Below are 16410 nucleotides of genomic sequence, written 5' to 3'. Positions count from 1 at the left end.
TGTAAATTCCAGGGTCACACTTCAGACCTACTGTATCAGAAGCTCTGGCCCAGCAATCTGTATTTTAACAAGCCCTCTGGATGATTCTGGTGCACACTCAGGTTTGAGGAACCATTTCCCTAAAGGATGTTTTCTTAACGGTGGGACATTTAGGATAGGATCATTCTTTGTTGTATAATAGTGTTCATGTACTGTAGAACATTTAGCATCCCTGGCCCTTACTACCCAATAATTATTGACAACCAAATCTACCCTCCCCGCAACTCAACAACAACAACAAAATACATTCCAAAACAGTAGTCTCCTTCAAGTAAGAAATATCTGTACTTTTCATAAGAAGCAAGAGAAAGCAGACCCCAGTTTCATGGCCAGATCTACTAGATTTTAGTAGATTTTCTAAGACTATGAAGGCTCAGTTTTCTAGTTGCTATAAAGAAAAATCCTCACCACTCGCTCCTAAATTATATACTGGTAGAACAAAATATTGGAATAATATATAAAAATCAATATACTCTCATATAAGCAGAATCAGCAACACTTTGAAAGCAAAATTCCTAATTGTACTGATATTAAATAATAAGTTTTTTAGGCCAGGCATGGTGGCTCATGCCTGTAATCTCACCATTTGGGAGGCTGAGATGGGAAGATCGCTTGAGGCCAGGAGTTTGAGACCAGTCTGGGCAACATAGCGAGATTCCATCTCTACAAAAATTTTAAATTAGCCCGGTGTGGTGGTGCATGACCACAGACCCGGCCACTTGGGAGGTTGAGGTGGGAGGATCATTTGAGCCCAGGAGTTCAAGGCTGCATGCAGTGAGCCATGATCACACCACTGCACCCAAGCCTGGGTGACAGAGTGAAATCCTGTCTCTTAAAAAAAAACAATAAAAAATAAAAAAGAGTAGGTTTTCTAAGACCTGAATATATGTAACTAAAACTAACATTATAAATGGATATTATTTATTTATAAGTATGGAAAGAAAATATAATGAGCAACATTTTTTAGGAGTATGTCAAACTAACAAGTGTTATTTTCACTGTATCATAAACATTTTTCCTGAATAATTAGTAGGTATAAAATAAACTAAACTGATAAACTTTTTATAGAAATATAATTTCAAGGAAAAGGAGATATAAAGCCTGAAACAAATTTTGAAAGGAGATCAAAGTGTTTCAATTTTTTTCAGAAAAAAACATAATTCTAAGAAAAGAAAATGATAAGGAACCACATGAAAATCTTCAGAAATCTAATTCATAACCATACATTTCAATAAATATACCTAAATACATTTACTATAAAATTAAAACTTATAAAATTAAAACTTACAATTAAGAGACCAATATCCACATCTTTCTTGGTCATAAAAAGTTCTCTGATTTGGTCACATCGCAAAATTTCTTTATTAATATATTTGGAGTAGTCATTCACTGGCTTGCCATACTTACATGGCATTACAGATGTATAGTTGGGTCCACAAGCATACAGATAAAAGGCCTCTTGTGAACCAACCTTAGCTCCTGAATAGCAGAAAAATAAAGTTAGTTATTTAAAACACTCTAACCAGAATTTTTCATAAAAAGCAAGAAACCAGGAATTATTTTTTGTAGCCAGATTCTTTCAGTTGTTCACTATATTTTATAAAATTGATAAAGCCTCAATTTCCAAATTGGTGTAATGAGAAAATAACCTATGCCAACTATGATGGAAGATGAATTAATGTATATAAAGTTAATTGTGAAGCTTTTAATTAAATCATAACATTTCTATTTGCTCCTTAGCCAGAAAACAGGTTTTCTGTTTTATTTTACTTTGTTGTTGTATTTTTTAAATAATGGGAGCTATATCTTGGTAAATTCCATTTCTAACTAAAATTTGAATCAATATCTTTATTCCTTCCTATTTAGTCAATAAACACCGTCTGAATGCTAGTATGTGTCAGGTTTAAGGACATATTTTTTTAAAATCATATATTTCATTTTTCCCTAAAATTTGATATTTGTATAAGATCTAATAAAATTATAAAGGAGACAACCAAGATAAGTTTACTAGTCATGATGCTACATTATCCAGTATTAAAAAACGTTAATTTAATATGAGCTTCTCTTTTTTGAGGATGTAGGAAATACATTTTTATATTAAATGTATATATCAATTGTAAGACACAACTAGATTACAAAAATGTTAAAGTATTTTAAAAGTATATCTTAGAATCTTGGAAATACAGTACTTATTAAACACAAGTAAAGGAACAGAGATGGATATTTTAGCCAGGTTAATTTACTTAGTTTAATATTTGTTAACGAGAAAAAAACTGGAAATGTTTCAAAGGAAAAAATCTCACTCTGTCACCCAGGCTGAAGTGCAGTGATGCAATCATAGCTCACTCACCATTGAAGAGAAGCAAATTTCCCAGGTCCCATTTTCCAGCCAACTGCAAAAACTCTTCTTGGGATGATAAACAATGGCCAATCATGCAAAATGTTTTATTGCTATCAGACGACAAACTTGTTTTTCTTGGAAGCATAAAATCCAAAGTGACGTCAGGCTTCCTACATTAAAAACAAGTTAAAGCAATGACTTTAGGAAGTACTAGTACTAAGTATTTTTAAAGCATGAATATTTTTAACAATGGGGAATTCTTTTTTTTTTTTTGGAGACGGAGTCTCCCTCTGTTGCCCAGGCTGGAGTGCAGTGGCATGATCTCGGCTCACTGCAAGCTCCGCCTCCTGGGTTCACACCATTCTCCTGCCTCAGCCTCCCGTAGTAGCAGGGATTACAGGTGCCCGCCACCAGGCCTGGTTAATTTTTTGTATTTTTTTTAGTAGAGACGGGGTTTCACTGTGTTAGCCAGGCTAGTCTGGAACTCCTGACCTCGTGATCCACCCGCCTTGGCCTCCCAAAGTGCTGGGATTACAGGTGTGAGGCACTGCACCCGGCCTACAATGGGGAATTCTTGAACAATTTTCTTGGATCATTATCAGCTGGCACTGGGGCAAGAGAGGAGGGCTAATTGTTTGTCTCTTGGTCAAAGGTGCTGCAGAAAGAGGGGAGCCAAAGAGAGATACCTGATGATCCCACGGCAGGCCATGGGAAATGTGACGAGACATTTGCTGCAAGTTTTCTTTGCCATTTGACTTCTGTATATGCACCTTCCTGGTTTACAGATAAAAACCAACCACCTCCCCTTAATTTTGCCAAGAAGTCTCCCATCTTGACAATTCCAAAAACTGGAATCCATGACATTCCAAAAATGTTACGTCATCTATGAGGCCTTTGAAAACTAATCAGTAAAAACATAACTCTTCAAAATTTCTGTCTAGCCACTGAAATGCCAATGCTTTCTGCATTTTCTGTTTTCTTAATGCTAAGTGATTACGCAGCTTTTGATTAGTCTCTTTTACTTCATGGATAACGGTGAAGGAATGCTTACAAAAGACAGAGTACTGGAAAAGGCAAAATAAAGCTTTCTCACAGAAAGACACACAAAGCAGGGAGGACTTCATCAACTAGTGAAACCACAGAGCTCTACCCCTAGTTTAGGAATGTTTTAAACTCCATTTTAAGATAATGAGAGTAATCTATAAAGGCAAAGTCTAAATAAAATTTGTAAGATGAAGACAGGATAAGCTAACATGGGTAGCTCTTAATGAGAAATTCAACTTTGTATACATTTATTTTAAAAGTTTTGCTTAAGGCTCTCTGTTTCACATATAACATATAAACTTAACTATTTTAATGGTTTTTTTTTAATAAAGGAAAGATGTGGGATATGTTCAATGACAGACTTCTCCTTGACCAAACAAATGGCTGTGACTGAAACTCCATTGCCATCTAGTGGCATTATGAATTAAAATAGTTTTAAATTTTTTATTTTAAAAAATAGTTTTTCAGTGAGAACATATGGATACAGGGAGGGGAACATCACACACCGGGGCCTGTTGGTGGGTACTGGGGCAAGGGGAGGGAGAGTATCAGGACAAATACCTAATGCACGTGGGGCTTAAAACCTAGATGATGGGTTGATAAGTGCAGCAAACCACCATGGCACATGTATACCTATGTAACAAACCTGCGTGTTCTGCACATGTATCCCAGAACTAAAGTAAAATAAAAATATAACAATAAAATAAAAATAAAATAGTGTTTTTAAGGGTGAAAGAAAACCTTTTGCAGGATGCATGCAAAATGAATTAAACAAATATTAAGTATCTACTATGTGCCATATAGTTCTGCCATATTTGTAAGCTGTTAATAACAACTAATAGAAAGTATTAACTCATTTTCAGTATTGTTACCTTATTTTAAAAGGCCTCTTCAAATATATTCTTTTAGAAATTCTTTTTTTTTTTTTAATTGAGACAGGGTCTCGCTCTGTCACCCAGGCTGAAGTGCAGGGGTGCAATCATGGCTCACTGTAGCCTTGACTTACTGGGCTCAGGTGATCCTCCTGCCTCAGCCTCCCGAATAGCTGGGACTACAGCTACACATCACCATGCCCAGCTAATTTTTTTATTTTTAGTAGAGACATGGTTTTTCCATGTTGCCCAGGTTGGTCTTGAATTCCCGGGCTCAAGCAATCCTTCTGCCTCGGCCTATCAAAGTGCTGGGATTACAGGCATGAAGCACTATGCCTGGCCTAGAAATTATTCTATAGCTTATAAGGTGATGAAGATACTAGAGCACCAAGTTTAAGTCAACAGAATAGAATATTTGTCCTTGGTCACTTGCTCTGTTAACCAATGAAATTAACTTGTGCCAAATGGCAAACAATTCTCTCAAAGGAATGTAGCTGTAAGTTGGTGGGGAAAAAAAACAGAGTGATATGTGAATCAAGTGACCATGCTTACTAATTTCAGACTGTCCACAATAAAAATCTAATCTCTCATTCTGAACATGTCTAATGGTTTATGGTTCCTCTACCTGTCAGTTGATGTAATTCAGAAAAAGGCTGCAGGGGCAGCAAAGCATAGGGTTTTAAAGCATGGGCCCTCCCTAGGGTCAGAGTCTAGGTTAAACTTTCAGCTCTACCCCTTACTTGTGGCATGAGTTTGGGCAAGTCACTCTAGGTCTCAGTTGCCTCATATGTAAAATTGGGATAATAATATACCTACTTCATAGTATTGTTGGGAGGATTAAATCAGGTAATCTGTATAAAGTGCCTAATACAGTGCCTGGCACATGTTGAGAGCTCAAGAAATTGAGTGGAGAGTATCTAGGAGGAGAAAGAGGCTCTCTACTTACAACTCCAGCCCCAGCTCCATCTGATTTAACTATAGGTTCTGGAAACAAATTTGCTGATTGGCTACAGCTGCCATGGCAGGTATGAGGCTCGAGAACGTCACAGACAGCATTTTATTTGGAACATGGAAAATGGAAATTAGGCTTCAATTACGTATTTTTACATTTTTTTAAATGAATACAACAAAACTGAACTCTTAATTTTACTTCCAAAGCATGTTCTTGCTTGTGGCAGACACCACGGACTGTAAAGCAATCCACAAGCCCTTGCTCCCTGTCTCCCTCTATTATTGAGGCTGGACAGCTGTAAGCAATCAATTGCTGCAGCCTCCTGCAGTGATGCCCTGTCCTCCACCTCAAACTGTCCTCCTCCCACCTGCACAGGGCAAGTTCCATCTCCTCCTTCAGGTCTCAGCTTTAATACCCTGTTCTTAGATAGGCCTTCCCTGATCCACCCATTGTAAGTGTCAAACTCGATATTTTCTGTCTCAGGGTTTTAAAGCATGGGCCTCACAGTATTTGTCAGCATTTGTAAATATTCGTTTAATTGTGTTTGCTTGTTGTCTGACTCCTCATCAGACTGTGAACTCCAGGAAGGCAGGGAATGTGTCTACCTTGTTTACCACTGTCCCCCAGGCCTAATTAATACATCAAGTATTCAAAACACTGTAATTCCTCAATAAATGTGATGAATGAACAAAGGAATGAATAAAAATAGGTTAATCTGTGTTAAGGGTATATGTTATTTCCATGGTCTAATCTACTTTGAGGGATTTTTGAGAGAATTAGATGATGTATATAAAGCACCTAGCAAAAGGTCTGCAACATAATAAGTATGCAATACATTATGTTCCCTTTGATTAAATCTAGACTTCTCAGCTTGGCATTCAAAGCCTGTTAAGTAGTCTCACCATGTCCATTCATTTTTATTTCTCATTATTCAACTTAAACTCATCCAACCAGCTTAATCCTCTACCATGCTACGTTACAGTTTTGAATTCTCTATCTTCTTTCATGCTACTTCATTCAATACAATACTTCCCAATGCTTACAAATCGAAGATACCTTATAGTTCCTACAGGCTAAAATTTTACATTAAGATATTCCACAAGATGTTTCTTATTAACTTGGCTCACAATTCTCCTATGTGGTAAAAATCATACAGTACTCTCCCTGAATCTATCACTTGGTATATTTCTAGCACTCTATCTGAATCTATCACCTTATACACAGGCTAGTCATTCTAATTTCTTTTGAAAGCCTAATTTAATTTAGGTATTAGCCTTATTAGCCACTTAATTTAAATAATTATCATGGCTTCAGTTTTATAATATATGGGCTTGCAGGATGAAATTATAGATTCTGTTCTTTGATATATAGTTATACATAAATGTCTAAATTTTTAGGTATCTGCATGCTCCCCAAACCCAAATATTAATTTTCAACAGTCACTTCTACAGGAGTGCTTATTTTGCATGAAAATGACCAATAGGAAAAAAAAGTCCAACTCTGACAGATTTGTAAGTTATAGTAAATTTTTCAGAGAAATGCAAATCAAAACCACAATGAGATACCATCTCACACCAGTTAGAATGGCGATCATTAAAAAGTCAAGAAACAACAGGTGCTGGAGAGGATGTGGAGAAATAGGAACACTTTTACACTGTTGGTGGGACTGTAAACTAGTTCAACCATTGTGGAAGACAGTGTGGCGATTCCTCAAGGATCTAGAACTAGAAATACCCTTTGACCCAGCCGTCCCATTACTGGGTATATACCCAAAGGATTATAAATCATACTGCTATAAAGACACATGCACATGTATGCTTACTGAGGCACTATTCACAATAGCAAAGACTTGGAACCAACCCAAATGTCCAGCAATGATAGACTGGATTAAGAAAATGTGGCACATATACACCATGGAATACTATGCAGCCATAAAAAATGATGAGTTCATGTCCTTTGTAGGGACATGGATGAAGCTGGAAACCATCATTCTCAGCAAACGATCACAGGGACAAAAAACCAAACACCACAGGTTCTCACTCATAGGTGGGAATTGAACAATGAGAACACATGGACACAGGAAGGGGAACATCACACACCGGGGCCTGTCGTGGGGTGGGGGAAGCGGGGAGGGATAGCATAGGAGATATACCTAATGTAAATGATGAGTTAATGGGTGCAGCACACCAACATGACACATATATACATATGTAACAAACCTGCATGTTGTGCACATGTACCCTAGAACTTAAAGCATAATAATAATAAAAAAGAAACAACAACAAAAAAAAATAGTAAATTTTATTATAGTAAAAACCTAGAATTTTCTGTAGTTTCAGAAGCTATAATAGACTAATGAAACATAACATTGTAACTGAGATTGAGATGCATTTTCTCAAAATGCTTCCTACCTCTGTCCAGAGACCCATATGGAGATTTTCCCATGAATCCTCCTTTTCCCTTGGGGCTGCTGTAAGTAGGTGAGTACTAAATGTTGCCATTTGCTTGGAAGGAAAATATTCTCCTGTGATTCAACCTGTGCTAGTAAAACAGCTTTCATGTCATCATTTGAATCCATGCACACACTACAGAAAAAGAGAAAAGGCATAGGCTGAAAACATGAAAATTCTGACCTCACTGTTTAACATATATATAGTAACTATAATTCTAAATATTTAAGTAAGATTAAAAATCAGTTCTATTTTTTTTAAAGTGCTTGAAAAGTCAGTAGGTCTTCGTTTTATACCATAAGCTACTTAGTTATTCTATCATTACCTCAATTCATGAACTAAAATAGATTAGACTCATTGGCTGGTAGTCATAATTTAGGCAATAATTTTCAGAATTCAGTTTGTAAAAAAATATGTATTATTACTATTTATATAGTCATTGCCCATTTAGAAATTACAATGTATTATTTGGTTCATAGAAAAATTAATATAAATGTCTAAATACCAGACTGTATTGGAGGTCTAATCTGCTTTGTGGGATTACTGAAAGAATGAGGAGATAATGTACATAAGGCACCTAGTAATGTTTGTAATGTTTACAAAGTATAGATTCCTAAATAACATACTGGTTTGTTTAGATTTGAGTTTTAGACAAATAGTATCATACTATTCATACTCAATACAAATAAAAGACCTGTATCTATACTACTTAATAAAGGAGATAGCATAAAAGGACAAGATAACAAGGAGAACCCAAGCTTATTAGGTAATGGCTATTAAATATATAATCCACATGGAAAACTTATATCTGTTAATAACATCTTAAGACCATTACAATCTGATAGAATATTTCCATAGCATAAGACTTCAGTATTTGATCTAAAATCAAACAGAGAATTAATGTATTTTACTTATTAATTTATTTTTTATTTTTATTTATTTATTTTTGAGACAGAGTCTCACTCTGTCACCCAGACTGGAGTGCAGTGGCGTGATCTGGGCTCACTGCAACCTCTGCCTCCCAGGCTCAAGCGATTCTCCTGCTTCAGCCTCCCAAGTAGCTGGGACTACAGGCATGCACCATCATGCCTGGCTAATTTTTGCGGTTTTTTGTTTTTTTGTTTTTATTTTTATTTTCTGTAGAGATTGTGTTTCACTATGTTGGCCAGGCTGGTCTCAAACTCCTGACCTCAGGTGATCTGCCTGCCTTGGCCCCCCAAAGTGCTGGGATTACAGGCATGAGCCACCACACCCAGCCAAGAATTAATATATTTTAGACTTTATGGAGTTTTGGATAGAATAATACACTATTACAAAAGTGGTATTAATAGCTGTTAGAATGTATATATTTTTAAATGAGGCTTTTTGTTTTGCTATAATGAACTTTTATTAGCAGATTTCACATTAATGTCTCTTACATAAATTATTTAAATACATTATCTATTCATGGGAGGCTGAGGATAATCAATACCGAAAGATAAAAGTGGCATTGTGGGGATCAGCCCACACTTGGATCATCAACGCTTTGGATCCCAGTGAAATTATATGAATACATCCTTCTTCTATGAGTCTTTCACCAGGATTTATGTACTCTGCACCTTCTGGTCTGTCGCTCTCTATAAGAAAAAGATGTTAGAATGATCAGTAAAATGGTTCATAACAATTGAGTAGAAAAGTGAATTTAGAAGAATACAAAGCAAATTTGTTCATTTGTAGTAGGTTATCTACCCAGAATGTTTGAGCCTGACCTGTTCCAAACAACCATATTTCCAGAGTATAGATGTTAACTCCAAAAAAGCACAAGGAATGTAAAATGGTAATTCAGTACTTTAAAAGTTTATTAGATGTTTAAAAATGTATAATAACTGAGGACAATTGTGGGCATAACCAGACTGCTATGTGACAACCTATTACAATGTGTACCAAGCTTCTTTTATCAACTATGACTTCACTGACCCTCGTCCAGGGAGCACACATCATTGTCCATGCCTCACACTACCAAAACTCATTCTAGAATTATCATAATACGGCATGATTTTTAAAAATTTCATACTACAAATTTTAAGGAAAAACTCTAGTGTTTGAATATATTCATAATTTATATGCCCTGGTGAGTAGTCTTTGAATATAATTGCTAAGTGATTCTGAAACTCTAATGTTTCTTTAAGGCAAGCTAGGGTAAATGCTTACAGGTTTGGGCTATCTGGTTATTCATCTTGACTCCTCTTCCTCATCTTTGAAAACCCAGCACTACCTGAAGATGTATGATGATCTACTTGTCATTATAATACACGTGACTTTATGTAAAGCTATGTTATGATATATCAAAATACAAAATACATGTCCAAAGGCTTAGACTTTTAAAGAACACTACTGCTTATTAGACTGCACACATATTAGTTGCTATTTTTCAACAGGTAAAACCATGACCGATATTAAAAAAATACTCCCTGTAGGGATGACAATAGTTTTAAAAAAGAAGAGTTAAGGTCACTGATTATTTTGAGGCTACTGACCAAGATAAATGATATATAGAGAACTCATATCTGATGTGAAATTTTAAAAATGTTCCATACCAAATATGAACTTCTAAAAATAAAAGAGTAGGACAAAACCAGTGTGTACCTAGGAATTATAGAGTAGTAATATTACAAATATTTAACTTAATGCTCACAACCATCTTATAAGGTAAATATAGATAGGGTGACAGAATTGAGGCGCTGAGAGGTTAATTTGCCCAAAGGCACCAGTTAGTTTAGAGGTAAAAGGTAAGATACCGCAGCAAAATATTCTTTATTTCTCTTCAAAAATTTTTATATATGTCTACAATTTTTAAGTGTTTATACAAAATCATCTTTCTAAAATATGTTTTCTAATATATCCTTAAAATAAAAAACTAAGAAAAAACTTTCCAATATTTACTTTTCTCAGGTCACTATGCATATTTATTCATAAGAGACTGTTTACATTGAGATTGCCTCTATCAAAACATGAGAAAGCAATCTGCACAGCTTATAGTATAGTAGCAATGTTAAGGCTCTGGAATTAAAAACAGGTGGGTTTCAATTCCTTTCCATCAACTACCAGCTATATAACTTGGTCATGCTACTTAACTTCCTCTAAAAATACAGATAGTATGAGCACTTACTAACTTGTTAAGATTAAAAATGTATATAGAAACAGCTGAGCAAAGTGACACATATACAGAAAGCACTCAACGCACATTAGATAGCATCATAATAAATATTATCACATGTAGAGCTATCAGTTCTTAGGTGGCAAAATTCGATCCACAACAGAAAATTCTAGTGAAGGCATAGTGTCCTAAAACAGAGGTTCCACTGGATGAGAAAGATTTGTGGAATGAAGAGCTATCGAGGCCTGCATCTCCATGTACATATAAAACCCTAAACATCTGCCTCATCCAGTCATTTCATTCATTCCACAGGCCCTAAGAATTATCCTATCTACTTCACTTTCCATCACCATAAACTGCTTTTCAATGAACAGTTTTTTTTTCTGCCCTAGTCATATGAGAAACAAGGTGCAGTACGATAGCAATTCTTCAGTTAAAGAAGGAACTGGAATGAAATTTATTCTAATGTTGGAGAATGGCTGATGCATTTAAACATTCTGTGACAGGAACTAGGGGAGGGCCACTGAGGTAAGACATGGCATGAGAAGGAGAACTTGAAATAAAAGAGAGAAAGAAGTTCGCAACCAGCCTGACCAACATGGAGAAACCTCTGTCTCTACTAAAAATACAAAATTAGCCGGGTGTGGTGGCTCACACCTGCAGTCTTAGCACTTTGGGAGGCTGAGGTGAGCAGATCACCTGAGGTCAGGAGTTCGAGACCAGCCTGGCCGACATGGTGAAACCCCATCACTACTAAAAATATAAAATTAGCCAGGTGTGGTTGCTGGCACCTGAATCTCAGCTACTCGGGAGGCTAAAGCAGGAGAATCGCTTGAATCCGGGAGGTGGAGGTTGCAGTGAGCCGAGATCGCGCCATTGCACTCTGGCCTGGGCAAGGAGAGTGAAACTCTGTCTCAAAAAAAAAGAGAGAGAAAGAAAATGAAATGGGGACTGTCTAATAGGGGCTGGGAAACAACAGAAAGAAAAGCAGCTATAGGGTTTTATCCTTTTGTAACATCAGGAGCCACCCTAATCCAGTAATGGGACCAGGAAAGAAGTCCCATAAGGAACTCTAGGGGCTGATGACCCCAGAAAAACTTGTATATGTGGTGTCCCCTTCACCCCTATAAAAAACTAAAGTTTCCGTAATGGAGATTCAAGGCTATATGATAACTCATGCTTTGATAAGTCAGGACCTACCACCACTAAGTAAGGCATTTAAGGTGAGGAACATGTTAAGAGTGTTAAGAACACTACCACATTTTTACAGCTCAAGGAAAATTATAGTCTGAAAACAATCTTTGTGAACAAATCAGATAATCCTGTCATCATACCTGTACCGTCAAAACTGCTATCTGGTAAAATTAATGATTTGTTTCTTTTCTTTATTTTCTTTCCTTTTTCTGTGGTACTCTCAGCTTCATGGATACACTCCACATTAAACCACAGTGAAACACTGAAACCTTCTGATAGGTGTGGCCAGCAGTTTTGCCCCAGCAACGGCAGGTGGACAGGGGCTATGTGCCAAGATGAAAGCAGCCGATGGGGAAAACTCTCTCTATCAGCCTCTTTCTTGCTCCGTGAAACTCGTGCTCTTCTCAATAAACCCATGGCCTTACTGTTTAAAATCCCAGGATACTTTTGCGATGAAACACCGTTGCTTAAATTTGGAGTGTGCAGTAAAGGGAAGGTTAGATACTGTGAAGGGCTCATAGTAGTATCACTTTCAATAATTTTCAGAATACCCAGAAGAAGAATTTTCTAGAGAAAAAGAAAAACAAATGAAACTTTCTGATCACATAATAAAGCACATAATAATCTTGAAATTTAGGTTATAAATGAAAATACAAACATACCCACACTTATCAGCATTCCTATTTAAATACCTTCCTATCTCCCACATCTTTAAAATTTTCATTTTTTTGTAGCTGAGATAAAATATGAAACAGATTTCATTCTTTTTTTTTTTTTTTTTTTTTTTTTTTTAAGACAGTCTCACTCTGTTGCCCAGGCTGGAATGCAGTGGCACGATCTCGGCTCACTGTAACCTCCGCCTCCCAGGTTCAGGTGATTCTCCTGCCTCAGCCTCCAGAGTAGCTGGGATTATAGGCACCCACCACCACCCCCAGCTAATTTTTGTTGTTTTAGTAGAGATGAAGTTTCATCATGTTGGCCAGGCTAGTCTTGCACTTCTGACCTCAGGTGATCCACCCACCTCAGCCTCCCAAAGTGCTGGGATTACAGGTGTGAGTCACCATGCCCAGCCTTCGTTCTTAAAATATGTAATCTTTTGTGGTTAATTTGTTTCATGTTTAGATTTTTTTTTTTTTTTGAGATGCAGTTTAGCTCTTGTTGCCCAGGCTGGAGGGCAATGGCGTGATCTCAGTTCACTGTAACCTCTGCCTCCTGGGTTCAAGCGATTCTCCTGCCTCAGCCTCCTTGAGTAGCTGGGATTACAGGTGCATGCCACCACGCCCACCTAATTTTTGTATTTTTAGTAGAGATGGGGTTTCATCATATTGGTCAGGCTGATGTCGAACTCCTGACCTCAGGTGATCTGCCCACCTAGGCCTCCCAAAGTGCTGGGATTACAGGCGTGAGCCATGGCGCCCTGCCTTAGATGTTTTTTTTTTTTATTTTTTTATTTTTAATTTTTGTGGATACATAGTAGGTACATATATTTATGGGGTACCTAGATTTTTTGATATATATTTAGATTTAATAGTTATGATTTGGTTTTAAATTTTAAATTAAGTATAATACTTATATCAAGAATCATTTCTACCAAAGAAAAATGTTTATTTCTAAGTAAACCATGGTTCTTCTCCCAATTACTTTTAAATCAGGGATATAACCAGAGACATTACAAATTCTCCAGATTTCTGACTTTAGAGCACGACTGGCTTCGTAAAACTAAGTGTTCAATTACTTTCCAGTTTATTTCACATGATTTTTTCATATCAAGTAAATTTTCTTTCATCTGTGTTTGGCAAACTGAAACAAGGTTTTAAGCTTTTATTTATATTACAAGTTTTTGGTTAAACTGAAATGTAGAATTTATAGAAAATATAAGAGGAAATGCCCATTTAATTAAAGGCAAGAACAATGACTAAGGAGAGAAAAGGAAAAAAATAAGAAAGATTAACCTAGTACAATGTCCTATTCATGCTTAAAATAACACCTGATGTTGATTATGATAATGACAAATATACTCAGAAGAAGTAATAAAAACGCATTCCACAAATATAGCAGCCAGTTTTCAATGATCTACACTAGTGGTTTTTAACCCATGTTCCACAGAGCTCCCTCAGGAACCTTGGGACTGGAGCAGGGTGATAAAGTGGGCAGGGCTCTGGAACATCCAATCCCACTACAAAGTAGCTCCAAAGTTTTCTGTCTTATTTGCTTATGCTTCTAGTCAAGGTTTCATTATAAAAATGGGTTTCCTAGCAGATAACAGTTTAAAAGACACTAAGCCACACCAATGGAAAGGGGAAGTATAGACAATAATTGAAAAGTATAGTGGATAATAACCTTTTGAAAAGGATAATCCCTAAGATGGTTATAACTATTCATAATTAAGTTCTCTTTAGTAATTAAAATTGTTCAGCTTTTCTGAAGCACAAAAACTGGGGATGGGGTGGGTAAAGAAAACATAATCTCAGCGATATGTCTGGTTAATCAAAATTGAAGTGAAATGGTTAAAATATATGCAAATAATTGAGTATTTCACACATAATAACATGAAATTGCCTATATCAACTGTCACATCAAAAGAAAGAGCTTAGTAACATTTCTAAATAATTAAAAATACATTCTATTAAAAATTATAAGTGAAATAATTTATCAGTGAAAAATGTAAAAATTATAGCATATTTACTGTACAAGGAGATTTCTCCAGAAATATTCTCAAAAGAAGGGTTAGCTCTTCTGAACATGTTCTTGAACTCATCAAAGATACCAAAAGATCCACCAATACTCTCTGGCATGCTAAATTAAAGAAAGAGGGAAAAAATTAAAGCAAGTACACAATTAGAGGAACAAATGAGCAATTTCACCAAAAGAGGTAAAATACTATTGTCACTTTTTGAATGGATTATAAAAAATCTAGTATAGGAATCACAAAATTTGCTGAAGAAATAGCAATATAACTAAATGTAAATCAACCCACCAACCATCAAAAACAACAGAAACCACTTTTATTTTTATTATTTTTATTATTATTATTATTTTAGACAGAGTCTCACTCTGTCACCCAGGCTGGGGTGCAATGGCATGATCTCGGCTCACTGCAACCTCCACCTTCCGGGTTTAAGCAATTCTCCTGCCTCACCCTCCCGAGGAGCTGGGACTACAGGCACGTGTCACCATGCCCAGCTAATTTTTGTATTTTTAGTAGAGACGGAGTTTCACCATGTTGGCCAGGCTGGTCTCGAACTCCTGACCTCAGGTGATCCAGCCGCCTCGGCCTCCCAAAGTTCAGGGATTACAGGTGTGAGCTACCATGCCCGGCCAGCAGGAGCTCACTTTTCTTGAAGATTAATTAGCTACAAGTAAACTAAGGGCATTCTTTAAAGAAGCATAAATCAATATAATATTTGTTAAGCTAATACTTCTATATCATAAAATAGTCTGCTATCTTATCTTGAAAACGTTTAATTATATCTATCACTTTTTAAGTACAAAATTAGATGACAAGTAGTGGAAATATTAAAGATGATTTAAATACTTAAATACCACAAACTATTTAGTTTGAACATTTTCTTTATTCCACCATAGGTTTAGCATAAAACATAAATGGTGACACACAAATTCATAGAATTCTTTAGAGCAAAATAATAACTAATATTGGTAGAGCAAATTACAGTGTTCAAAGTATTTTTACATGCTTTATTTCAGCTGATCCTCACCAAAAACAAAAAACCCTAGAAAATAAATATTATCTCCACTTTGACCTGAAAGAAATAATCTTGATTTAAAACCTGAGGTAAGTTTTAAAAGATTGGTAGTTTTGGAAGACCTGGAGTTTAGAGAATAGAAGCCATATTTAAGCAACATATTTTGTAGAAGCAATGAGCTGACACAGTAGCAAAATAGTGCATACATCTGGAGAGACTACTTGCAATGAGACTATAAAATAGCATGGACTTTACCCTGTACATAACATGAATCCATTAAAGGTTTTTAAGTAGGAAAATAATATGATCAAAGTGTGTGTGCTTATTTTTTTTTTTCCAGTTCAAAACTGACAGGTTCCAGTTAAAAATGGGGGAATGGATATATACACTTGCTTCTGTGTACTACTGAAAACTCATAGCATTAAAGTACAGAATTATAAGAAGGAAGAAACCTGTAACAGAAAAAATATGTGGGGGCAGTGGGCATTGGGGCACATCTAGTAAGAGATTTAAAAATATTTCTTGAAGACGGAAAAGTAGATGGATAAAAGAGAAAGCTGCAACCTAGAATTCCTTTGAATTACAAAGAGGTTCAGAGCAGTAAGAAGCTGAGCTGTCCATCTAAGGTCTGGAGAGAAAGTGAGAGGGCGGCTGACAATACAGGGATTAATGAAAGGT

At 36.1% G+C, this 16410-nt stretch overlaps 1 protein-coding gene across 1 annotated transcript in view; it reads right to left on the bottom strand.

Moving 5' to 3' along the window:
* The window catches only part of LYST (lysosomal trafficking regulator), a 213573-nt gene that overhangs the window by 123526 nt on the left and 73637 nt on the right, over window positions 1–16410 (bottom strand). The window contains exons 11-16 of the mRNA XM_024252983.2: window positions 14715–14824; window positions 12169–12595; window positions 9170–9314; window positions 7660–7833; window positions 2390–2550; window positions 1328–1518 (exon numbers count right to left, since the gene is read on the bottom strand). Coding sequence (XP_024108751.2) covers window positions 1328–1518; window positions 2390–2550; window positions 7660–7833; window positions 9170–9314; window positions 12169–12595; window positions 14715–14824 — 1208 coding nt within the window. The remainder of the gene's footprint in view (window positions 1–1327; window positions 1519–2389; window positions 2551–7659; window positions 7834–9169; window positions 9315–12168; window positions 12596–14714; window positions 14825–16410) is intronic.

This window comes from Pongo abelii, chromosome 1 (genome assembly GCF_028885655.2).
Source record: "Pongo abelii isolate AG06213 chromosome 1, NHGRI_mPonAbe1-v2.0_pri, whole genome shotgun sequence".
Lineage (NCBI taxonomy): Eukaryota > Metazoa > Chordata > Mammalia > Primates > Hominidae > Pongo > Pongo abelii.
The sequence above is the reverse complement of the archived record's forward strand: the minus strand, read 5'-3'. Positions and strand labels throughout refer to the sequence as shown.